Source organism: Adiantum capillus-veneris, chromosome 28 (genome assembly GCF_014529385.1).
Source record: "Adiantum capillus-veneris isolate H3 chromosome 28, ASM1452938v2, whole genome shotgun sequence".
Classification (NCBI taxonomy): domain Eukaryota; kingdom Viridiplantae; phylum Streptophyta; class Polypodiopsida; order Polypodiales; family Pteridaceae; genus Adiantum; species Adiantum capillus-veneris.
Window position 1 is genome coordinate 109454520 of NC_140958.1, and position 26039 is coordinate 109480558.

The 26039-nt window shown below is 39.7% G+C and overlaps 1 protein-coding gene across 8 annotated transcripts in view; it reads left to right on the forward strand.

Moving 5' to 3' along the window:
* Nucleotides 1-6281, forward strand: part of LOC147421081 (ENHANCER OF AG-4 protein 2-like) — a 51239-nt gene extending 44958 nt beyond the window's left edge. For 2 of the 8 annotated variants that reach the window (XR_015187054.1, XR_015187055.1), the window contains exons 14-15: nt 476-608; nt 5897-6281. Coding sequence is in view for 1 of the 8 variants with exons in the window: in XM_086505153.1 (XP_086361279.1) it covers nt 5897-6016; nt 6100-6198 (219 nt within the window). In the remaining 7 variants the exon portion in view is untranslated. Of the gene's footprint in view, nt 1-475; nt 609-3828; nt 4500-5896 lie in introns of those variants that run through there. The other 6 variants (XR_015187056.1, XR_015187058.1, XR_015187059.1 and 3 more) reach the window with 5 other exon arrangements.
* Nucleotides 6282-26039: the final 19758 nt, after the last annotated feature.

Consider the following 26039-nt stretch of genomic DNA (forward strand, 5'->3'; position numbering starts at 1 on the left):
TTTTCTGTCTTCTTTCATCAAGCTTAAAGCCAGCTTTTGCATTATCATCCTTGTTGGATTAGGCACAGATTAATAGTGCTTCTCCTCCGAAAGCAAGGGTGGAGAGAAGGTTGGAAAGGAAGGGAGGCGGAAAAAATGTACACGTTGGGTGTCAGTGTATGAAGCGTATTGATAAAGGCTGGGAGGTTCAGACGTTTAATTCGGTAGTTTAGAGGGGGGCCTTGTCATTTTTTCGACGTAACGATTAGGTGCTAGAGGAAGGCTGTTTTAGGAAATCAAGTCTGGGGGGTGGGAGGGAGGGGGCAGTGCATGGCTTTTTATCTTGAATCAATATGGCCAGTTTGGACTTCATAGTCTATATAGACAAGTAGGAGAAAAGGCATCGTGTTTCTTGTTTTGGGTAGGAGTTCGTCAAGTCAAAGGGTGACAAGTCAATCTACCTGTTCATTGTGTGCGTTTTTTGATGTTCGTGTAGGAAACAGCTCTGTAAAGCTCTTACACACTTGCATTGCAAACTGCCAATCTGGCACCCAGCATGGAGGTTCTTTTTGGGTCAGTACATTGCTATTTCTTCATAGAAAGAAGGAACAAAACTGGAACCTTTTCTGGTAGTACCTAGTGCTTTTTATTTCTTACCTGAGTTGTGTTTGTAGTATATTTTCAAAGTCGTTTCAAAGTATGATTCTTTGCAGTGTAGAAAATGTAGTTGTTATACTTTGTTGTGCACACTTTGATAGTGATTTAACTTTAAGGTCAAGCGGGGTAGAAAATGGACATAGACGGGGTTCTGATGTTCTTGTACATTCATGCAATGACCTAGTCATAATCAGAAAAGGGAAGAAAACAGTTCACGACCAAGTTTTTTACCGAGGGTCGTTTCAACTTCTTTGTTCTACTCACACACATGTCGAGATAAGTTGTGGGGTGTGCAAACCTACAAACAGCTGTTGGCTACAACCTCACTAGCAAACGCACTAGATGCTGGACTCTAGTGATTCTCAATGAGCTATATGTGTGTGGCGGGCCTGAGTGCTCCTATCCTCAATTATCTATTATCATGCTTGAAGTGACGCCCAAATCATGTACTGCAACATTGACACGCTATAATTGAATTTGGCAAGTCTGATGCTGAGTGTACCAATGGTAATTCATCGACATCTGGAGATTGAAGCCAGATCGCTGGCACTGCTGGTTTTGAAATTACCCATATATATTGAGTGTTACCTATCTCCACACCTCTTATAAGACTGTGCATTGGTTTTTGTTTGTAATCACAAGAACACAACACTGTTCTCTAATGATACTAGCTTAGACATAGTGTATTGAAGGGGTTTCAAGCCAAAATTATTCTCACATAGGTCACTAAGTTTCTAGGTGCTCAGCAAAAACTCTTGCTATTGTAAGAGATTTTGCTGTTGTCGCCTATGGTAGCAAGTGTGGAAAATAAGGAAGACAGTTGGCTAAATTCCCTGTTCCCTTTGGGCTCTCGGGAACCCATTTTGTTCGTGTAGGCCTCGACTGCTCCAAGACATTTTTGCAATAAAATGCCAACAGAGGCATAAGTAAGATTTATTGATTTCAGTTTAGGCTGTTATTTTGTACCTGTGGACCCTGCATTCAAAAAATTGTTTTAGCCCTTCTTAGAGTTTGGATATGAAGATCTTGATAAAATTCCTTCATTTTAACAGACATATCAATATCAAGTGCCATCCCATCTTTCTCATAGTATTTGAGATTTTACCCTTGTTTTGGACTGTTGAACGACCATGTTTGGCTGCCCTTTGTCTTGAATCCTTTCCCTTTTAGGCTAAGCCTTAAGTTTGGTAGCCTTACATCTCCTTGTTTTGTTGGTAAAAGGTACGGATATGATATGCATTTGTTTGTCACCCTCGGATAGGGTACGTTAGTTAAAAAATCCACACAACTATTTTATCGTGTATAAATTCTATACATAGAATAGGTATTTCAAGTGAGGCTACAATAATGCAATCAAACTATAAGAAAGAGCTTGAAATTGTGAAGTGTGGCTCTACCACCACATCTTTTCTGAATTTCAAAACTGTAATGTGTGACACGACCGGATGGATAGAACATTCAAGGTACAGAAACAAGGGGTTAGGTACGCGAATGGATGCAACCATGTGTAACTTTGAATGTGCGCTTTAAAGCAATCTCAAGCTGTTAGTGCCACACTATTATCAATCAATACGCTTCTGTTGGCATCGGTGACAATAGCCGCAGCACTCCAGGATTGGTCCTTCGCATTGGGCTTTATACTGACACCATTTTACCCAACCATGTTCAGGGTTCGTCCTTGTAGGCTTCGCTTACATTTCCAAAGACTTCCAGATTATCAGCTTTGATCGGGTTGTGTGTTCGCATTTGCCCAGCCATCTTTCCTATTGAAAGTTGGTACTTTGGAATTTGAGGACAGAGGACATTTGGAAATAGTACTCTTACTCTGTTTCGATGAGTAGAAGCTCCATAGTTCTTTCTCTCTCGTTTCAATGATTGCATTTGTGGAGTGCTGTTGCTGGCATGGATTCTTACAAGTAGATAAGGATTTTCTCGAGCTTTGGTTTTGAGAGGGAGTGTAGCTCCGTAGTGGGATGAATTTCTACTAGCAAGGATGTGATAAGAGATGGTAATCGTTGTGTGCGCAAGACGGAACATCTTCTCTGTGGACAGTTCACGAGCATTTTGAGCCTCAATGAGGGCCAAGTCTGATCCCTTGAAAAGTGTGAGTCTTTCTTGAACACAATGTCGGTGAATAGTCTCTCTCTCTCTCTCTCTCTCTCTCTCTCTCTCTCTCTCTCTCTCTCTCTCTCTCTCGCGCGCGTGCAATTGTCATTATATTAGTTCTCTTTTCTTCTTCTTTTTTTTCTTCTCCTGAAGTCTAGGGGCTCTAGAAGCGTGGTGCTTTTGTCTTCTCTTCTCTTCTTATTCTGCCTTATGAAGTCTAAGGCTCTTGTAGCCTGGCGCTCTGTCTCTGCCTAGCTCGGCAACGCCAGCTTGTAATGCGACCATTGGAGTAGACCTCTTGAAGCAATTTGTCATGCATGGCCGATGTTTGCCTCTATGTGCATCAGTTCTCTACAAAGACATCTGTCTTTGTAATGGTACCAACAAGTGTTCAAGGTTCCATGGTGTGCGGAACGTAGTGGTGCTTGCTTGACAAGGTGGGCTATTGGAAAATATAGATTCAAAGATATTGGGACTCACTCTGTATATACTCCTAGAGTGTCTTACATATTTTAAGTCGGGTACCTCAAGGTGGTAGGAAATCGTAAAAGATACAACATTAATTTATAATCAAGCAACATATAAGTTGCTCCATGCTTAGGAAGGTTGGGGTGCTTTTAATGCTGCATGATTTATACAAAACAACTTCTTTGCATAAGGTAGTTTTCATGAATATTATTCTTAAGACGCCTCAATGAGTCCTAAGTGCGAACACTCTTTCCAAACATGTCTCATGATTGTTCCCATGTATCATGAGTGAATGAAAATAAGTTTCGAACCTTATAATGATAAGGGTAAGTAGTATCTTTGCATTGGGGTTTCTAGTTAAACTATTCCTAAGGTTGAGGCTCCCCCCCCCCCCCCCCCCCTCCCCCAAACCCAAATTAGCTTGTAAAGATGCAAGCATAATGCAAGGATTGTGACTTTTTTTTGGGGGGGGGGGGGGGGGGGGGGGGGCCTGGTGGTGAGAGGAATTGTTGATGTTGTGGCTCGGACTCAACCTTCTACACATTTGGTTGACAATGTCTAAATCGGAAATAACGAGTGTGTGGTATTTGATTGGCAACTTTTGAAATTTTTCTCAAGGAGTAATGGATTTTCATTGGCGGGTGACGATATATGCTCAAGGAGTAATAGCAAGTTGAGCTGGAGCTTCTATCAATTCACATTGGTAAATAAAGTTTGAGTACGTAAAATTGGATGTGCGTGCTTTGATAGTGAGCATTGGCTTCCAAGGAACTCAAACGATAATGCCAAGAGTTGAAACATCGGAAGGATGGTCATTGACTCGTTCTTGGAAACTTATGGTGAAAAGTAATGTCCTTGTAATAAACATGGTGGATGAGCTTCATGAAGAAGCCGTAAAGAATTCTCGAAATGGAAACGATAGAAAGATGGTTGGTGATTTGTTTCTTCAAAATAGTGATGTGCAGTGTGAGAATGTGGAGTGAATTAAAGTAGTGAAGCATGACAATAATATGGCCTTTTAAATTTCTTAAGCACAATTTTATGTCCATTAAACAAGTTTATTCAATTTTGCAAGACATAATAAAGAGGTCCTGAAAGGATGAACACTTTAAGCTTTTTTCCATATTATGTGGAGTAAGCAAGGCTTTTCAAGCTTACGAGACTTGTGAAAAGAGTTCTTGGAAGGATGAACACTCAAGTTCACACAAACTTGAAGAAGACGGGAAGTCTATTTTTTGACCGTTAAGACAACATAGATCGTTCTCCAAAATCAAATGCATTTTATAGAAGACAACTTGTGCCTTTGACTTGGAATTTTGAAGATATGATGTGTATTTTGTAGTATGTTTATAGTTGTTTAGGATGAAATCTTGACATCGATGGAAATGCGGAGAGGTCACTAACTTGTGCAAATAATTTACATCCTACGTTCCTTGAATACCCACACCTTGGGCTTGTGGTCTTAGATTCCTTTTTTCATCACCTCTATATTCAAACTCTCCTCGGTGCGGTAAGGCTCGTCATGGAACTCTACGCCTAGCAATCCTAGTTGCAAATGGAACGAATCTTATATATACATTTCGCATTGATTGTGAATGGGATGCTCGAGCTTTCTAAAGTGTTGGTCGATGGGATTGAGTGTATATGGTGTTTATCTTCTCTTGAACAAGAGGTACAAAGCACCAAAATGTGGAGAGTGTTGTTGTTTGTTGGCACAAAGCACAATCTTTCTTGCGTCTTGTTCAAAATCTATATCGAGTTATTGCCTACACTTTGATTGGAAAGATACAACCAATCTATTGACAAGGAAGCAAGAACCTAGAAGCAAAAAGGGCAGAAAAACTTGATGTATAGAATGTGCGAGAATTAAGTTTTTGCGATGTTTGCAATGAAAATTGTCCCACCAATAAGCAAACACCATGTGGCACAAAATACCTTATGGTTTTGTTGTCCTTGTTCTTGCATATTCGTATATTGAGGACAAATATCTAGATACCTAAACTTTGAACCTAAGGTCTCTTGTCAGGTTGTCTTTGGCAAAAAACTAACTTTTTATTCTGACGAGAATATTAATAGAGGAATAGAGGACCCGGCTCCATACTAACCTTACCATGTGTCATTGTCGTAAAAGATAGTTATCATCCTTCATACAGAAAAGGTCATACTAAACCATGCATAATCAAATACGTGGTCAAGCCTTGATAAATATGGTGAAGTCTGTTTAACTAGAATTACATTGGAATTTGTGGTTCTAAATGCCTTTAGCAATATAAAAAATGCAAAAGCTACTCTCTATCCAGTGCCATTAAACTAAGCAAAACAAGGTGGGCGCTTCTTTTGCCAATTCTTGTCAAATATAAAATTGAGCCCTTATCATATGCTCATTTGGGGAACTTTGGTGTCTTATGACTCGACACTCCCTAGCAACAATATCATCCTTCATTCCACAAGAAAGATAACAAAATTTGCGTGCAAAATGTTTGACTCAAGAATCTTGGCTTGTTTGGTCGCTCAAATTTTTTGCACTAACAAAAATTAGGCGTTATGCCCCATGAAACTCAGGTAGAAGCTTTGACTCAAAGACTATTAGCTCACCTTTTAGCTTGATTTTTTTTACCTTTCACAAAAATTAGTAGAGCTACACGACATGAATCATGCTAAAATTTGAGTGATTGATTGGTTACAGGTCAAAGGAGAAGTTACGGTGGATAATAATGGCTTGCAAAAAGCTTCCTACCGAGAAAGATGTTCTCTTTCTTTTTCTTTATACTTCTTGCGAGGATCCAAATTGAGTGATGCTTATGAGGTAATTCATTTGCTGTGCTATTCATTGGTTTCTTTGTACAATTTTTTGAAGAGATTAGACATTGTGAATGTTTTTGATGGCAGTGCAACCTAGTACATACTACACCTTATATTAATGATAAATATGGCAACTTCATTGGGCCATTTGCTATCATTTATGATGGTGAATGCTTGAACATCTGACATTGGAGCTTGTCTAAAGATGCTCAAATGTATGGAGAAGATTGTGAAACTTACCAATGGAGGCCACGATGTTTTTATATTAATCATGTGAGTCATGTGATCAACAATGAAGGGAATCTTAAGGCTAATATTTTAAGGTGGCTTGATCCGAGGTGCACTTAGAATGAAAAGAATATTATCACTTCATCTCGACGAATCTACCCATGTGAGCTTAATATTAAGTCATAAACGAGATAAATGATCGACATACATGAATTCCTTGAGAGTTAAAGATTACTAATAGGAAGCTAAACACTTTTGCTCTTAAACATTGCTCAGAATTTAGGCTTGCAGTATGGTATGCCATCCCACCCTTACACCTCGAAGCGCCAAATTTTACGTTGGGAAGTCTTTTCAATTGAAGACAAGCGTATCCTTGCTTGTAGAATTACCATACACTCTTAGAGGCAAAGAAACCCATCTTTAACTTCGTTGTCAATGACTCCTTATGATTAAACCATTGGTGACTACACACTTATTGAGTCTTATTATTGAGAGAATATGTTACTTCCATCTTTGAAAATATATTGACGTAGCCGCAAACATCATCGATGATTTTAATGTTCATAATTTTATGTTGACAACCTCTTCTTTCTCATACTGGAGAAAGGGAAATATGAAAACATCTCTTCATGTTTCGTATGTGCATCATGGGTATAAATAAATAGTCCTTACCTAGCTGAAGGGAAAAATTGATGGAGTATAGAGCTATGGGGAATTAAGCAAAGACCCATTTATAATGAACACAACCATTGAGCAATTACACAATAGGGAAATTAAAATGCAAAATTTGATGAAAGAACTAAAAAGAATTCATTCAAAGAAGTTCAATTTATAGCTTAGAGCATGGGATATGGTGTAGGTAATATCTATCTAGTGGAGGTGAAGACTCAAGCTAGTGGCCAAAAGCATTTACAAGAGCTCCCTAGGGATGTGGGTCGACCCATGATTTTAGAATATTCTTTTGGAGCTATGTGCTCTGTAAAGGATATTGGGATCAAAATGTACACATAAGTGGGTAGATCCTTGATCTTCTTCTTCTTCTTTATTTGCAACATTGACTTTGTTCTTGGTTGACTTTTTGTTGGTGATGACCTTCTACTTCTTTGGTTTATCCTTGAAGTAGCAACGTACATGAGGATGCCCTATCTTTCCACAATGGATGCACTTATTTTTCCTGTAACACTCCTTAGCTTGGTGACTTAGCTTGCCACAAGTAAAACACTTGGTCTTTGAAGTCAAAACTAGTTGCACTCCTTGTGTTTGGTTCTTGTGCTTCTTCTCTTCCTATTGTAGGGAATTGATTATAGCTCTAACATTTGGTGGTGGTTTCTTCTCTTCCAAAATGGTGACTATGTTGTTATATTGAGGTGGTAGTGCTCCTAGCATAAGTGTAACTTTATCTTCTTCCTTGATCTCACATTTTATGTGAGTGAGTTGAGTAAGAATCCATTAGCTCGGCTTGCAATTTCTTCTCTGTTGTCCATAGGGAGCCTGTAGAATTGCCTCTTAAAACTAGTTTGGTATCCTAACAGGACATAAAAATGACCCTTAAGGGTTTTGGAAAAAAATCAGATACTCTTATTGTATTTATGTATTTGTTGACATCCTTACTTTTGCTCAAAGCTAATGCCACACTTTTATGTGGAAGAAATAAGAAACACTCACGACTCTTGATTGTAAGGTGAAGAGGAGCTCTCAAAGCCGCAAGGTAAAAAAATTCTTTAGACAACAAGCCCGTTTTTCTCGTAAACATGAAGGAGTTCTTCACCAAAGTCTATGGTTGTTGTAAGCCCAAAAATCTTCTTTTGAATATAGAATTAAGTATAAAAAATCTGTATTTTTTTGTCGACCTATCATCAATGTTTCTATGTGTATACACATCATTATCTTTATGAATGCTTCCACTTCACACACTTTGGTTCTTTACTTTCATGTTCAATCATAGAAAGCATCAAAATATGTCATCCTAAGACAATTTGAAACACACCTATGAAGTACAAAAACAACATGGATGAAAAAGTTGGCTTCCACAATGTGGCCTTCTGAATGGCATGTAAGCCTATCAAGGTGGTGTCAAATTCGAATTGTACACTTATATTCAGACCTAAGCTTGAAATGTACCATGTTTGTTGAGTGAAATGCAACAATCATACTATCAACTCAGAATGAGTCAAATTCTAGTAAGATGGAAAATCACTTTTTCCTTTATATTGTTTGCTATTTAGGGTATTAGGTGCCCCAAAACTTGAGGAAGAAGAGTTACATAGCAAGAACTCCATTACACAATGAAAGTCGCGTTTTGATTACAAAGTCACTTCTAGAATATTCATCAAACTGTGATTTTTACGAGCAAATCAGCACAAGGATTATATCTTTCAATACATAGGCTTTCCATTTTATAGAAGCACGAAAACACCTTTATAACTACCTATGCTAGCTATGTAGCATTTTAGATATCACTAAGTTATGCTGTAGGGTGAGCTAATGCCAATTTCATGAAAATTGGCCATAAAGAACACATATTTTGGCTTGAGTTAGGTGTCCCAACAGACCCACCTTGCTTTTCAATCGGATTTAAGAAGTCCTCCCATAAGCCCTCCACAAATTTGCGTAAAGACTTTGAGCCCACAACGGTGCACTCCAAAAATAGAGTCAAAGCCCTAACCAAAGAAGAGAATTCTTATGCATGCTTTTATAGAGAAGCACACAAATTACTCAAGCTCATACTAGAGGAGAATGTACCACATTCATGATTCTGCTCAAAGTCAAATGATTGGCTTTGCATGAGCATTAACTTGTTTTAGAGGAAAGCATCAGGTATGCTAGTGATAATTGCTATTATATGAATTCTGGTCACAACCAAGTGCAAAGCTCAAGTGACCAATTGATGCATCGCTTCTAAAGGTACATTGAAATAGAAGGAAACAGAGGCAAAATTTTAGACCCTTAAATTGCATTTTTAAAGCTCAAGTGCCTTAAAAAATCCTTTCTATGAATGTAATTTTCCAAACACCCCCAATTTTGCTTAAGTTTCTTCATAGGACATGCAAACAACATGAATCTCCCTTATAAATTTTTTATATCAAAGAAATGACCATGCATGTGATGGTAGTGCCATATGCATACCTATGTCAAATGTAAGTTTTATCATGTTCTACATTGCTTTTGCTAGCTCGACTCAGAATTCAAAGATTGCTCCAAGAGGTTTGATGATACACCAAATAGAATCTATTGCTAATTCAACAAGAGCTATGGAGTCAACATGAACATCATGGCAAAAAATGTTGAGGCTTGCTTTAGAGAATACCGAAGGAACAAGCTATGTGACGTGCTTATGATGCTTAGGTGCATTACAAGAGAGAGGTAAGGGTCATAATAGAAAGTGTTTACGTAGAGAACATACGAGCTCTAAAATTCAAGCTATCTGCTTCGAGGATTTTATAGAGAACATCTAGTGAAGCGCTATTATTTGGTTTATATAATCTCTTACAATGATATATACTTGGATCCATATAAGCTTAAGGCTTATGTTCGGTGTGATTGTGACTCCACAGTAAAGGGGCCAATATAAGGCCACTTAAAACATGGGGGCCAATTGAGGGACATTCAATTTGAATGATCTGAATTATTTGATAGGATTGACAATTTTTAATGAAATTGATACGAAATATCAATCTTTTGCCATTCCCAATCCCATGCCAATCATAATTCCATTTACTGTTAAGGTGGCCTTGTTTTGGACCATGGTCCGTTATTCGCCCCATTACTGTACATGCACTCACAAGCTTCACTGATTTTTTTCTTACCATTGATGCTCCATTGAGTAATTTTGACCTAATGATTGTTGAGATTTAAACAAAGAAGAAGCTTTCCATTGCCGTGAGCAGAAACTTATGGCATGATCAATTCTCTCTTAGCTTCCTGAGAGCCTTGAATAGTATTGCCACTGTTTTTGGTAGGTGAAAGCCTTGTGATTAGCTCATAAGGGTTGTGCTTTGGACTCTCAAAAGCGAGTTCTTTCTATTTAAGAGAATAAGCTACACACAATTATCCCTGGTCTTATTCGATTAGTTATGTAACACTCAATTAAAAACTATACAACCACATTAAGTTGAGCTCTAAGCAATTTGCTATGTGAAAGCCCATCTTCAATAACCTAAGGATAGTTATTCTTGTCCAAGACCTCATTGGAACTTACACACAACAAATAGGGGGATGGGCGAAGCTCTCTCTCTTCTCTCTCTCTCTCTCTCTCTCTCTCTCTGTGCGGTTAAATTTCGAGCGCTTCAATTGTCATTGATTTCAAAGATTTTGAACTTTTTAATGGCAACGGCTGCTGCCACATAGGCAACAATGCTCGAAATTTATCATCTCTCTCTCTCTGCGCTACTCAATATCTATTCTCATGCAAGTTTCATTACCTTATTATATGGAAGAAAAAGCATTGGAAAAGAGGTTTTTTCAACAAAAAGATTTAGTGCATCACTTCTTGTTTTGGATATGCTAGTGCTATCACTATAATTTCTTGAAGTTTTTCTATCATTCACCTTGCACTCTCTCTCAATGCTTTCTTTGTTTATGATCCACACTACACTCCTACGATCTCACTTTCAGAATGACCCCTTGTTGGACATTATGTTGACCTAAATTAGATCTTGTTCTTACGAGCATTACCCAACCCACAATTTGAGTATTTATTGATAAAAGGAAGCCTATGCATAAAAATGCTAATGTAAAAACTATAAAAATGCTAATGCTAATGCTAATGCGAATCTCTTTTCTAAGATATGCTTAGAAGAACCATGTTTCTTTGCATAATATTCCAGTTATCCAAAGGCAAGATTCCATCTTTCATTCAAAAGGTGTCAATCAAAGTAAAGTTCTTTGCATGAAGATTTCTTGATCGTAGAACTTGGGCCTTGATCTAACATTAGCACCAAAGATACTTCAAGCGTGAAATAGATACAAACCTACTTTGTTGTCATTCTTTAGCAACTCCTATATGAATCTATCAGAGAAACAAATAGATGACTCACTCATTATTCTTTTTTACCAAAATTGATAGAACAATGTGCGAGTTACTAAGTCAATGAGTGTGGGCCCAACAACTTCCCACTTGAAGGCTAATGTGGCTTTAGTTCGCTATGCACTTATATACAAGGTGTTGAGATTTTGTCACTGTATCCAATACATATAATCGCTCGACATTGTGTGCAATTTCTTTAGAGTATAAACCCTTCTTAAAAAGAATCGTAGGCTTTTTAACTATGTGATATTAGATATGCTCGATGTGCTTGTTCTCAAGAACCATGCACATGAAGTGTGTCAAAAAATCTAATATCTAACTGACCCAAATGATTTTCTCATATTAAACTGATCATTTAATGTGGGAGAATACTAGCATGCTTGCTTGATATGCCTCTTGCTTATGATTGGCTAGGCCTGGAGGGGTCCAATGAGCATCAAGCATGAGCTACAAGGGGGGGGGGGGGGTTGACCAAAGCAAGCTAGGGGGTTGCTTGAGGGGTATACTCTCCTACACACACTCACATACACTCTCATTGTATGAAGTGCAAAGTGCAAGAGCTCCATCTCCTTCTCCAAGCTAGTAGAGAAGTTGAGAGCCTACACAAATACTCTTGGCTATGGAATGCAAATCCAACCAAGAGCCATGCTTCAATGCTTAAGCTTGCTATCTTCTCTATCTTCACTACTATGCTATTACGTATGCTAGCAAGAAGAGTGATGATAAGTGAGGAACTAATTCTGTCTCCTATGAAATGTTTCTTCTTCCTCTTCCTACCCTCATTCCCCGCTAGCTGTCTCCACCCTTCGAAAGTGTTTTGAGGCCTTGTGATAGTTAATGCTTTCCACAAAGTTTATGTTATGCTCGTGATGCATGAAGTTTTCCATCTTCATTGCATCACCTAGGTCACAAGGAGCACAAAGATTGTATTATACCAAGTCTCTCTTCATGGGAGAAACTATAATACAAATGCCTATTGGAGGGGGGACCGCCGGCTCCACATAAATCCGGTCCTCAACTGTTGTCATGTTCTCTAAACTGTCTCTCTTGCAAAAGTACTGTTCATGCCAAGTTAACTAAATGGTGTGTTTATGTTGCTACCATCAATTAAGTTAACCCTCTATGCTCACAAAGTAATTTCACAAAAGTACCTTCTTTAATTTCCGCTACTCTTAAAATTAATAGGCTATTTCCATTACATTGGTATTAGAGCATTTGGTTTCTCTTTTCTTGCTTAAGAAGAGAGGTCCTGAAGTAGCCTATAAATGGTTGATTTTAGTAATTATATTAGGGTAAGTGAGACTGGGATCTATTATCAGTTTTGTTGAGCCCATTATGTGGGATATGTTGCACACCTTGGGAGCTTTGGATTTAATAATGGGGTCTTTTTAGACTTGCCTACGGCTTTACCATTATTAAGCCGTAGGAAGTCCAAAAGGAGCTAGCCCTCGGCAACTCTGCAATATTAGACCGACTCCACTACTCTATAATCAACCAATTTCAAGCCGTGGGTGTAGATACTTAAGTGTCGATTTTCAAAGGCTAAGAGGAGTAGCAACTAAGGTTTTGGATTGCCAAATCATACAGTAAGTAAGTACACAAATTTTGTTTACATGGCTGACAATAACCAAGAGAGTAGAATGAACATTGATAATATTGATTTTGTACATGAAGGTACTAATGATGATGTCCCCATGTTTGTCAATTATCTTGTAGCTAGGTTGCAGCAAGCTATGGGCAACCTTGTTTTGCAAGCCGACGTTACTCAACAACTTCACGCTTATGGGATTTCCCTTCCTCTCCAAGAGGAGAGAGAGAGCTTAGGAGGCCTCTTGAAGAGACCCCCAAAAAAGAATACTCTCTCTCATACGAGAGGAGGAATCCAAAGAGCAATAAAGTAATGAAACTTTAAGTTCTTCTGAAGATGTGGCTCCACGAAGACGGTGGTCTAGACGATCGCTAACTCCTCCCAAGTGGAAACGTTCAACCCACAGTCCTTCTCCTCGTCACTCCGAAAGGGAAGAGAGGAAACAAAGGGCAAGAAAGAGGTCACCCTCTTCTCCTTCTTCTTCACCTTCGTCCTCTTCCGACGAAAGCTATGGCTATTCTCCTAGAGTATACTAGAGGGAAGGACATTGCAAATCATACCCTGCATGGTGAAGGTCACAAAAGCTCAAGAAATTCAAAGAGGGAGGAAAGAGCATCTCTTTTCTCACCTATGATGACACCTTTGCTGCCACCGACAAAGTATTGGCCTTCATCCAACAATTTGATGCAGCCTTAGGAGACGAGGGCTTCACGCAGTCCTCCAAGCTTCGCCATGTAGCTATGCACCTTCAAAAATCGGCTCGTCAATGGTGGGCTAGCTTTCGTGGCAACGGCAAAGCCCCAAAGACATGGAAACTCTACGAGTTTCGATCAGGAAACAACTCCTTGCAAGCGATGCAAAGGACAAGGTACTCATTGAATGGCGCAATTTGAAGCTTCTCTTCTATGAGTCTATTCGCAAATATGTGGACAAGTTTTAGAACTTACATCTGAAGGCTATTGTCTTCCAAAAGATAGACTTTGCCGAGCAAAAGTGACTATTTTGTGCGGGATTACCTGAAGAGATGGCCAAGTATGTCAACTCTCAAAGACTTGGTTCTATCACTGAAGTAATCCACCACACCATGGTTGCTTCACACATCAATTTCCAACAAGGGGCTAGACGAAATGTCAAGCCCATGGAAAACAAAGACAAAAATGATGCAAAGGCGAAAACCAATGCCCAAAATTCTTCCCAAGGCAATTTCAACAATAACAACAACAAGCGGTCCAAGGAGAAGGGAGTTTACAAAGGTAAAAACAAACTCTCTCCTGAAGAGCTTGAAGCGTTTCGCAAGGACCATAAGTGTTTTAAGTGTGGGGAGCAAGGACATGGCTATCGTTCTTGCCCCAGGGAAAATGCTCACAAATGAGACTCCTAGAGCTTCCACCATCGAAGCTCCAAAATAGGATGCTCATTGCAAAGATGCACCTCTCTCCTATGCTTGGGGAAAGGTAAGGGAGCATGATGCCTTCATCTTGTTTGACCCTGGCTCTACTCACAACTTCATATCAACGGAGTTGGCCACCAAGTTGGGCATTCAAGCTTTCCAGATGGGAGATGCTGTAATGGCCGGCACTGCTGTCACGGGATAGCGAGCCTCCGTTACTCCCTTGATTGGAAAGTTGAGGCTTCATGTGCAAAGCCATGTCGACAAAGAAGATTTTTTCGTCTCTTCTCTCCAACATGAGGATGCTATCCTAGGGGCACCATGGTCAAGGAATGCCTAAAAGGTCATAATGTTTCATCAAATGTAAATGGTAGGAATCAAGAAGAGTTGGCTTGTCTAATTTTCTAAACGGATTCCAAGATGTGTTCATTGATGATATCTTTATGGACTTACCTCCAAAACGAGAGTATGATGACCATCGAATTGAGCTCCTACCAGGAAGCTCACCGCCTAACAGCCTCCTTATCGAGTTTCCTAAGCTCAACAAGAGGAGATCGTGAGGCAAGTACAAGAATTGGTAGAAAAAGGGATGGTGAGGCCCAGCTCCTCTCCCTTTTGTTCTCGAGTCCTTTAGTGCAAAAGAAAGATGGTACATAGCGTATGTGTGTAGACTATTGATCACTAAACCATATCACTATCAAAAACAGACTTCCCGTGCCTCGTGTAGAAGATCTGTTTGATATGCTACAACGCTCTACCTACCTCAGGAGGATTGACCTTTTAGTGCAAAAGAAAGATGGTACATACCATATGTGTGTGGACTATCGAGCACTAAACTATATCACTATCAAAAACAGATTTCTCGTGCCTCGGGTAGAAGTTCTGTTTGATAAGCTACAAGGTTCTACCCACTTTAGTAGGATTGACCTTAAAAGTGGTATCATCAAATAAGGATAGTGCATGAAGATATCCTAAAGACAACGTTTTGTACAAGGTTTAGTCTTTATGAATATTTAGTCATGCCTTTTGGCTTGACTAATGGACCAGCCACGTTCAATCGTCTAATGGAGAAAATCTTTAGGTCCTACCGCTATTTAACTGGAGTGTTCTTTGATGATATCATCATCTACTCAAAGTCCTTGGAGGAACAAAAGTAACATCTCCAAGTGATTTTTCAAGCATTGAGGGAGAACAAGCTTTTTCTCAACCAAAAGGAAAGTGAAATTTTCCTTCAAGAGATTCAATACTTAGGTCATATTATCTCTCAAGATGGTATCTGTATGGATCCATCGAAGTTAGAGGTAATAAAAGCATGGCCTAATCCAAGGAATCTACATGAGCTAAGAAGCGTTATTGGTATGTGTGCATACTATAGACGTTTAATAGAAAAGTCAAATAGCAGGACCATTACACGACTTAACAGAGAAAAATGTTAAGTATTTATGGACTGCTAAGGAGCCAAATGCTTTTGACAAGCTCAAAGAGACGCTTATCTCCCGTCTAGTCCTCATGCATCCGGGTCTCTCAAAGCCATTTGAGGTCCAATGTGATGCTTGTGGTGATTGCCTTGGAGCAGCTTTGCTTCAAGAAGGGCATGCCATAGCATATGAGAGCCGAAGGCTCAATACAAATGAACGTGTCTTGGACATTTATGAGAAAGAGCTTTTAGCTGTTCTACATGTCCTAGACACATGGAAGCATCAAGTGGCCGATGCACTTTCACAACGACCAAAAGTTAATGCTGTGTCTATAGCACAATGATCTATATTCTATGATAGATGAGTATGCTACTGACCCTACCTATAAAGACATAATGTCAGCCATTGCTTTGGGGAAGAAAGAGGAACCATTCACCTTGCAGGATGGTTATCTTCTCCACGGCAATAGGCTATGCGTTACCCACTCCCTTCGTGAGAAAGTCATATATGAATCCTATGCTCCTCCCTATGCGGGGCATAGAGGCATTCAACCTACACTTCGAGGAGTAGAGACATATTTCTATTGGCCTACCATGAAAATGGACATACAAGAGTATGTTTCAAAATGAGTGGTATGCCAAAAGACCAAGTATGACAGAGGGAACCAACCTGGATTACTCCAGCACCATTCCCTATCCCAAATTCACCATGGGAGAGTATATTGATGGATTTTATCTTTGGATTATCCAAGTCTATCCATGGGAATACGGGAATATGGACAATAATCGACATGTTTAGCAAGCAAGCACACTTTATTCCTGTCAAAAAGACTATTAAGGCACACCAAATGGTAACTCTCTTCATATTACAGATTTTCAAACACCATGGATTTCCAACATCCATTGTGTCAGATAGAGATCCTAGAATGACCAGTAATTTCTCGAAAGGTCTCTTTGAAAATCTAGGAACAAGATTGAATTTCTCTTCGGCCTATCACCCACAAATGGATGGCCAAAGTGAGATAGCTAATCTTACGATACTCGATCTACTAAAAACTTATGTTACAGAAGTAGATCAACGCTCACAATAGGAAAAATACTTACCTCTTGTAGAGTATGCCTACAATAATATTGTACATACTTCTACGGGAAAAGAACCTTTTGAAATAATTGAGGGAAGACCTAAAAGTACCTTGCTAAAAGTACATGGGAAGATCTTCGCTGCCGATGAGTATAGCCGTGACCTACAAGAATCTTTTCAAAAGATTAAGGAGGCTATATCCATCTCTCAACAAAGGCAAAAAGCTGTTGCTGACAAGCACAGAAGGACCTTAACGTTTAAAGAAAATGATTGGGTCTTACTTAAGTTTTCTAAGGCTCGATTGAGGCAAATGACGTGCAAAAATCCTACGGGCCATCAAAAGTATTATGTTAAGTTAGCAAAAAGATACTATGGTCCTTTCCAACTCTTGAAGCCCATCAATGAGATGGTTATCAAATCAAGTTGCCTAACCATTGGCTCATACACAATGCTTTTCATATGAGCCTACTTAAGCCCTACAAATGAGAGCCACCAAGTGAATCAATTATTGAAGACCCTCCCGAAATTGAAGACCAAGAAGACCTGCTACAACTCAAAGCTATTCTTTGGCATGAAGACAAGGTACTAAGACATGGTAAAATTATCCAACGGTATGTTATTAAGTTCAAAAATTATCCTTTTAAAGATGCTAGATGGATGCAAGGAATACAACTCAAGGATAGTATGAACCTTGTCAATGCTTACAATGCTACATTAGAGTAAGTAAATGTACAAATCTCTTTCAAATGATCAATGTTTTTGTCTTATAAGACTAATTTTCTTTTTATTGTGCACAAATTTAAATAGTATGCATGCTTAGAATCATGTTTGTGATAACGACGTCTTTCAAATAGCAAGTAGAATTTGTTACTCTACTTGGGAGAATGAAATGGACTAAAGAGCAGACATGCTTGCGGCAGCTATGTCTCCCAAGCACCAAATGGATTAGTCATCCATCTTGGAAAGATATCGTAGGGTAAAAAGGGATCGTCTATCCGCTAAGCAAGATTGACTAATGACTAAGGCTTTATCTCTTCTACCTCATAGTTGAGGACGAATATGATTTCAAGAGAGGTAATGTCATAAAATCTAATATCTAACGAACCCAAATGATTTTCTCATATTAAACTGTGGGAGAATAAACGGGAACAAGGGTTAGAATAGAGACACGTGCTTTCAGATCTATCTCAACATGGGGCCAATGGTGAAGGGGTCCAAGAGTAAGGCTAGCTAATGGAGCTTAAAGACCTTAGGGTTAGCTTCATTAAAGACCTCCAAAGGTTAGTGTTAATAAGTCCTTTGACCTTAGGTGACTGAGCTTGAGGTGGGAACCTGGCCCGAGCTTGAGGTGCTTGTCGTGCTTGCTCACTAAGGTGATTGAGGTGCTTGTCGTGCTTGATGACTAAGGTGCTTGTGGTGCTTGTCGTGCTTGATGACTAAGATGCTTGAGGTGCTTGTCGTGCTTGGCGACTAGGGAGCCTGAGGTGCTTGTGGGAACACTACCCAGGCTTGAGGTTCTTTGTCATTTTTGCTGACTAAGGTGCTTGGGGGTAAGGTGTGCAAAACTCAAATACTATCCCTACAAGGAGGGGGGTTAGAGAGAGAACACACACCCTCACATAAGGTAAGCTTGGTACAAAGAAAGCAAAAGGGACACTTGTCAAGCTCCTCCTCATGTTGCCCTCATGGTGTGTTTAAAGCCTATTGGTTGGCCTCCCAAGGGGTCCAATGGTAAATTAGTTAATTTAATCAATTGTTTTTGTATTTATCAAGTTCTCTCTCTCAAAGGGGAAAGGGGGACACTTGTCTGAAGACTAGCATGCTTGCTTGATATGCCTCTTGCTTGTGATTGGCTAGGCCTTGGTCCAATGAGCTTCAAGCATGAGCTACAAGGGGGGGGGGGGGGTCGACCAAAGCAAGCTAGGGGGTTGCTTGAGGGGTATACTCTGCTACACACACTCATATCCACTCTCATTGTGTGAAGTACAAAGTGCAAGAGCTCCGTCTCCTTCTCCAAGCTAGTAGAGAAGTTGAGAGCCTACAACAACACTCTTGGCTATGGAATGCAAATCCAACCAAGTGTCATGCTTCAATGCTTAAGCTTGCCATCTTCTCCATCTTCACTACTATGGTATTATGCATGCTCGCAAGAAGAGTGATGATAAGTGAGGAACTAGTTCTTTCTCCTATGAAATGTTTCTTCTTCCTCTTCCCTACCCTCATTCCCCACTAGCTCTCTCCACCTTCGAAGGTGTTTGAGGCCTTGCGACTGAGGCTTTTGGTATAGTTAATGCTTTCCACAAAGTTTATGTTATGCTCGTGATGCATGAAGTTTTCCATCTTCATTGCATCACCTAGTCCACAAGGAACACAAAGATTGTATTGTACCAAGTCTCTCTGATGGGAGAAACTATAATACAAATGCCTATTGGAGGGGGGACGCCGGCTCCACATAAATCCGGTTCTCAACTGTTGTCATGTTCTTTAAACTCTCTCTCTTGGAAAAGTATTGTTCATGCCAAGTTAACTAAACGTTGTGTTTATGTTGCTACCATCAATTAAGTTCACCCTCTATGCTCACAAAGTAATTTCACAAAAGTACCTTCTTTACGCTACTCTTAAAGTTAATAGGCCATTTCCATTACATTGGTATTAGAGCATTTGGTTTCTCTTTTCTTGCTTAAGAAGAGAGGTCCTTAAGTAGCCTATAAATGGTTGATTTTGTTAATTATATTAAGGTAAGTGGGACTGGGATCTATTATCGGTTTTGTTGAGCCCACTATGTGGGATATGGTGCACACCTCGGGAGCATTGGACTTAATATTGGAGTCTTGTTAGACTTGCCTACGGCTTTACCATTATTAAATTGTACGAAGTCCAAAAGGAGCTAGCCCTCGGCAACTCTGCAATATTATACCCACTCCACTACTCTCTATAATTAACCAGTTCGAGCCGTGGGTGTAGATATTTAAGTGCCCATTCTCAAATGCTAAAAGAAGTAGCAACTAAGGTTTTGAATTGCCAAAGCATACACTAAGTAAGTACGCAAATTTTGTTTTTATGGCTGACAATAACCAAGAGAGTAGAATGAACATTGATAACTTTGATTTTTCACATGAAGGTGCTAATGATGTTGTCCCCATACTAGGTTGCATCAAGCTATGGGCAACCTTGCTTTGCAAGACAAAGTTACTCAATAACTTCGCGCTTATGGAATTTCCCTTCCTCTCCAAGAGGAGAGAGAGCTTAGGAGGCCTCTTGAAGAGAGCCCAAAAGAAGACTCTCTCCCATACGAGAGGAGGAATCCAAAGAGCAAGAAAGTAATGAAACTTTAAGTTCTTCTGAAGATGTGGCTCCACGAAGACGGCGCTCTAGACGATCGCTAACTCCTCCCAAGAGGAAACATTCAACCCAGAGCCCTTCTCCTTGTCACTCTGAAAGGGAAGATAGGAAACAAAGGGCAAGAAAGAGGTCACCCTCTTCTCCTTCTTCTTCACCTTCCTCCTCTTCCGACGAAAGCTATGGCTATTCTCCTAGAGAATACAAGAGGGGAGGACATCGCAAATCATACCTTGCATGGTGAAGGTCACAAAAGCTCAAGAAGCTCAAAGAGGGAGGAAAGAGTACCTCTTTTCTCATCTATGATGGCACCTTTGGGGCCACCGACAAAGTATTGGCCTTCATCCAACAATTTGATGCGGCCTTTGGAGACAAGGGCTTCACGGAGTCCTCTAAGCTATGCCATGTAGCTATGCACTTTCAAAAATCGGCTTGTCAATGGTGGGCTAGCCTTCGTGGCAATGGAGAAGCCCCAAAGACGTGGAAAACTCTACCAGTTTTCATCATGAAGCAATTCCTTGCAAGCAATGCAAAGGACAAAGTGCTTGTCGAATGGCGTAGTTTGAAGCTTCTATCCTATGAGTCTATTCACAAATATGTGGAAAAGTTTTGGGACTTACATTTCAAGGCTATTGTCTTCCAAACGATAGCCTTTACCGAGCAAAAGCAACAGTTTTGTGCGCGATTGCCTGAAGAGATGGCCGAGTATGTCAACTCCCAAAGGCTTGGTTCTATCACCGAAGTAATCCACCACACCATGGTTGCTTCACACATCAATTTCCAACAAGGGGCTAGACTGAATGTCAAGCCCATGGAAAACAAAGACAAAAATGATGCAAAGGAAAAACTAATGCCAAAAATTCTTCCCAAGGCAATTCCAACAACAATCGGTCCAAGGAGAAGGGAGTTTACAAAGGTAGAAACAAACTCTCTCCTGAAGAGCTTGAAGCGTTTCACAAGTACCATAAGTGTTTTTAATGTGGGGAGGAAGGACATGGATATCGTTCTTGTCCCAAGAAAAATGCTCGCAATGAGACTCCTAGAGCTTCCACCATCGAAGCTCCAAAATAGGATGCTCATTGCAAAGATGCACCTCTCTCCTATGTTTGGGGAAAGGTAAGGGAGCATGATACCTTCATCTTGTTTGAACATGGCTCTACTCACAACTTCATATCAACGGAGTTGGTCAGCAAGTGGGGCATTCAAGCTTTCGAGATGGGAGATGCTGTAACGGTCGACACTGCTTTCATAGGATAGCGAGCCTCTGTTACTCCCTTGATTGGGAAGTTGAGGCTTCATGTCCAAAGCTATGTCAACAAAGAAGTTTTTTGCGTCTCTTCTCTCCAACATGAGGATGCTATCCTAGGGGCACCATGGTCAAAGAGTCCCTAAAAGGTCATAATGTTTCATCAAATGTAAACAGTAGGAATAAAGAAGATTTAGACTTGTCTAATTTTCTAAAAGTATTCTAAGATGTGTTCATCGATGATATCCCTATGGAATTACCTCCGAAACAAGGGGATGATGACCATCGAATTGAGCTCCTACCAGGAAGCTCACTGCCTAACAAGCCTCCTTATCGAGTTTCCCAAGCTTAACAAGAGGAGATCATGAGGCAAGTACAAGAATTGGTAGACAAAGGGATGGTGAGGCCTGGCTCCTCCCCCTTTTGTTGTCGAGTCCTTTAGTGCAAAAGAAAGATGGTACATATCGTATGTGTGTGGACTATCAAGCACTAAACCATATCACTATCAAAAACAGATTTCCCGTGCCTCGGGTAGAAGATATGTTTGATAAGCTACAAGACTCTACCTACTTCAGTAGGATTGACCTTAAAAGTGGCTATCATCAAATAAGGATAATGAATGAAGATATTCTAAAGACCGCGTTTCGTACAACGTTTGGTCTTTATGAATATCTAGTCATGTCTTTTTCCTTGACTAATGCACCAGCCACGTTCAATCCTCTAATGGAGAAAATCTTTAGGTCCTATCGTAAATTAACTGGAGTTTTCTTTGATGATATCATCATCTACTCCAAGTCCTTGGAGGAACATAAGTAACATGTCCAAGTGATGTTTCAAGCATTGAGGGAGAACAAGCTTTTTCTCAACCAAAAGAAAAGTGAATTTTTCCTTCAAGAAATTCATTACTCAGGTCATATTATCTCTCAAGATGGCATTTGTATGGATCCATCGAAGCTAGAGGTAACTAAAGCATGGCATAATCCAAGGAATCTACATGAACTAAGAAGCTTTATTGGTCTTTGTGCATACTATAGACGTGTCATAGAAAAATTTTCTCAAATAGCAGGACCATTACATGACTTAACAGAGAAGAACATTAAGTATTTATGGATTGCTAAGGAGAAAAATGCTTTTGACAAGCTCCAAGAGACGCTTATCTCCCAACCAATCCTCATGCTTCCGGATCTCTCAAAGCCATTTGAGGTCCAATGTGATGCTTGTGGTGATTGCCTTGGAGCAACATTGCTTCAAGAAGGGCATGCCATAGCATATGCGAGCCGAAGACTCAATACAGATGAACGTGTCTTAGGCATTTTTGAGAAAGAGCTTTTAGTTATTCTACATGTCCTAGACACATGGAAGCACTATTTATTGGGGACTCCATTCATGTTACGAATAGACCATCAAAGTCTCAAGTACTTTATAACACAAACCAAGCTTTCCAACAAACAAATGAGGTGGGCAAATTTTCTTTCGCAATTTAATTTTCATATTGCTCACGTTGCGGGTAAGCACAATCAAGTGGCCGATGCACTTTCACGACGACCAAAAGTTAATGCAGTGTCTATAGCTACTCACAATGATCTGTCTTCTATGATAGATGAGTATGCTACTGACCTTGCCTATAGAGACATAATTTCAGCCCTTGCTTTGGGGAAGAAAGAGGAACCATTCACCTTGTAGGATGGTTATCTTCTCCACGGAAATAGGCTATGTGTTACCCACTCCCTTCGTGAGAAAGTCATGTATGAATCCCATGCTCCTCCCTATGCGGGGCATAGAGGCATTCAACCTACTCTTCGACCTACTCTTCAAGGAGTAGAGAGGTATTTCTATTGGCCTACCATGAAAATGGACATACAAGAGTATGTTTAAAAAAAAGACCAATGATGACAGATGGAAGCAACCTGGATTACTCCAGGCATTGCCTATCTCAAATTCACCATGGGAGAGTATATTGATGGATTTTATCTTTGGATTATCCAAATCTATCCATGGGAATACGGGAATATGGACACTAGTCGACACATTTAGCAAACAAGCACACTTTATTCCTGTCAAAAATACTATTAAGGCACACCAAATGGTAACTCTCTTCATATTACATATTTTCAAACACCATGGATTTCCAACATCCATTGTGTCAGATAGAGATCCTAGAATGACCAGTAATTTCTCTAAAGGTCTCTTTGAAAATTTAGGAAAAAGATTGAATTTCTCTTCGGCCTATCACCCACAAATGGATGGCCAAAGTGAGATAGCTAATCTTACGATACTCGATCTACTAAAGATTTATGTTACAGAAGTAGATCAATGCTCACAATAGGAAAAATACTTACCTCTTGTAGAGTATGCCTACAATAATATTGTACATACTTCTACGAGAAAGCACCTTTTGAAATAATTGAGGGAAGACCTAAAAATCCCTTGCTACTTAAAGTACATGGGAAGATCTTCGCTGTCGATGAGTATAGCTGTGACCTACAAGAATCTTTTCAAAAGATTAAGGATGCTATATCCATCTCTTAACAAAGGCAAAAAGCTGTTGTGCTGACAAGCACAGAAGGACCTTAACGTTCAAAGAAAATGATTAGGTCTTACTTAAGTTTTCTAAGGCTCGATTGAGGCAAATGACATGCAAAAATCCTACGGGCCAGCAAAAGTATTATGCTAAGTTAGCAAAAAGATAATATGGTCGTTTCCAAATCTTGAAGCCCATCAATGGGATGGGTTATCAAATCAAGTTGCCTAACCATTGGCTCATACACAATGCTTTTCATGTGAGCCTACCTAAGCCCTACAAAGGAGAGCCACCAAGTGAACCAATTATTGAAGACCCTCTCGAAATCCAAGACCAAGAAGAGGTGCTACAACTCGAAGCTATTCTTCGGCATGAAGACAAGGTACTAAGACATGGTAAAATTATCCGACGGTATCTTATTAAGTTAAAATATTATCCTTTTGAAGATGCTAGATGGATGCAAGGAATACAACTCAAGGATAGTATGAACCTTGTCGATGCTTACAATGCTACATTAGAGTAAGCAAATGTACAAATTTCTTGCAAATGATCAATGTTTTTGTCTTATAAGACTAATTTTCTTTTTATTGTGCACAAATTTAAATAGTATGCATGCTTAGAATCATGTTGGTGATGACGATGTCCCTCAAACAACAAGTAGAATTTGTCACTCTACTTGGGAGAATGAAATGGACTAAAGAGTAGACATGCTTGCAGCAGCTATGTCTCCCACGCACCAAATGGATTAGTCATCCATCTTGGAAAGATATCGTAGGGTAAAAAGGGATCCTCTACCCACTAAGAAAGATTGACTAATGACTAAGGCTTTATCTCTTCTACCTCATAGTTGAGGACGAATATGATTTCAAGAGAGAGTTAATGTCATAAAATCTAATATCTAACGAACCCAAATGATTTTCTCATATTAAACTGATCACTTAATGTGAGAGAATAGACGGGAACAAGGGTTAGAATATGAACACGTGCTTTCAGATCTATCTCAACACGGGGCCAATGGTAAAGGGGTCCAAATGAGAGATGGTATGTGGCAACCATCACTATAAAATGTTGCCCATCACCACATAACTTTGCAATGAAAGCAGACATGCCATCATTGTAAGTACTAAGTGGTACAACTACCTTGCTACTAAACAAAAAACTCCTACAATAAAAGTATGGGATACCTGCTACTAAAGTGGGCATCCCATCACTACAAATTGGCAACGAATATGAGCAACTAAAGAGTGTGTCCCTTTTCTAAACAAAAACTTCACAACATCTATGCCATCACAATGAACCCCAAAAGAGGAGGTAGATTGTGATATGTTGTCGCAACCTGTAGGCAACCAAAAAGTGTATATTTCCACAACCACTAGGAATTCAAAAAGAATAGCACGCAGTGTACCACTACATCATGCAAGTAGCTGCAACCAATATCCGACAACCGAAACGTGCCACTTGCTCACATAAAAAACATAGCCTAAAAAACAAAACACGCAACCACAAACAAGAGAGCCCGCAACCAAAAAGGAACAACACCCATTGTAACTGGCACATCATGTAGGTAGCTATTGGACATGAAATTCAATAACTGAAACATGGGCAACCAAAACTCTGCAACCAAAAAGCTTGTAATAGGTTAGTGATGAACATGTACATATAAAAAGCATGCATAAAAAAGCCTTCTTGCATCAAATCTTGTGTAAGAGAGCATGCAACCAAAAAACCAAAACTGTGCATAAAACGAGAGAGCCTACATAAACCACAAAACAAGAGAGTTGGCAACCAACAAGCCTGCATAAAAGAATTTTGGAACGAAGAAAACCTTCAACCAAAAAACCTGCAACCAGAAGCTTGGAGGGAGAGACCTTGCAACCACAAAACAATAAAAAAGCATAGAACCAAGAGAGCTTGCATGCACACTACACATGGTTGCCAGACGATGCACATTGGACACATGCCGAGATTAACATGTGGTGGGAATTTGCAACAGCATCAACCAACCGGCCGTGAACTTGAAACCACCCTCTCTTGCATGTTCAAGACATCAGCCTTGAGTACAACTTTGTGCAAAGACACACATGAACATAAAGAGAACATGTTTAACAAAAAATAAACACATAAGAAATGATAAGAAGAGACTTACATAAGGGGGGAGGATGTCTTCTACTTACTCTTAAGTGCCCATCAT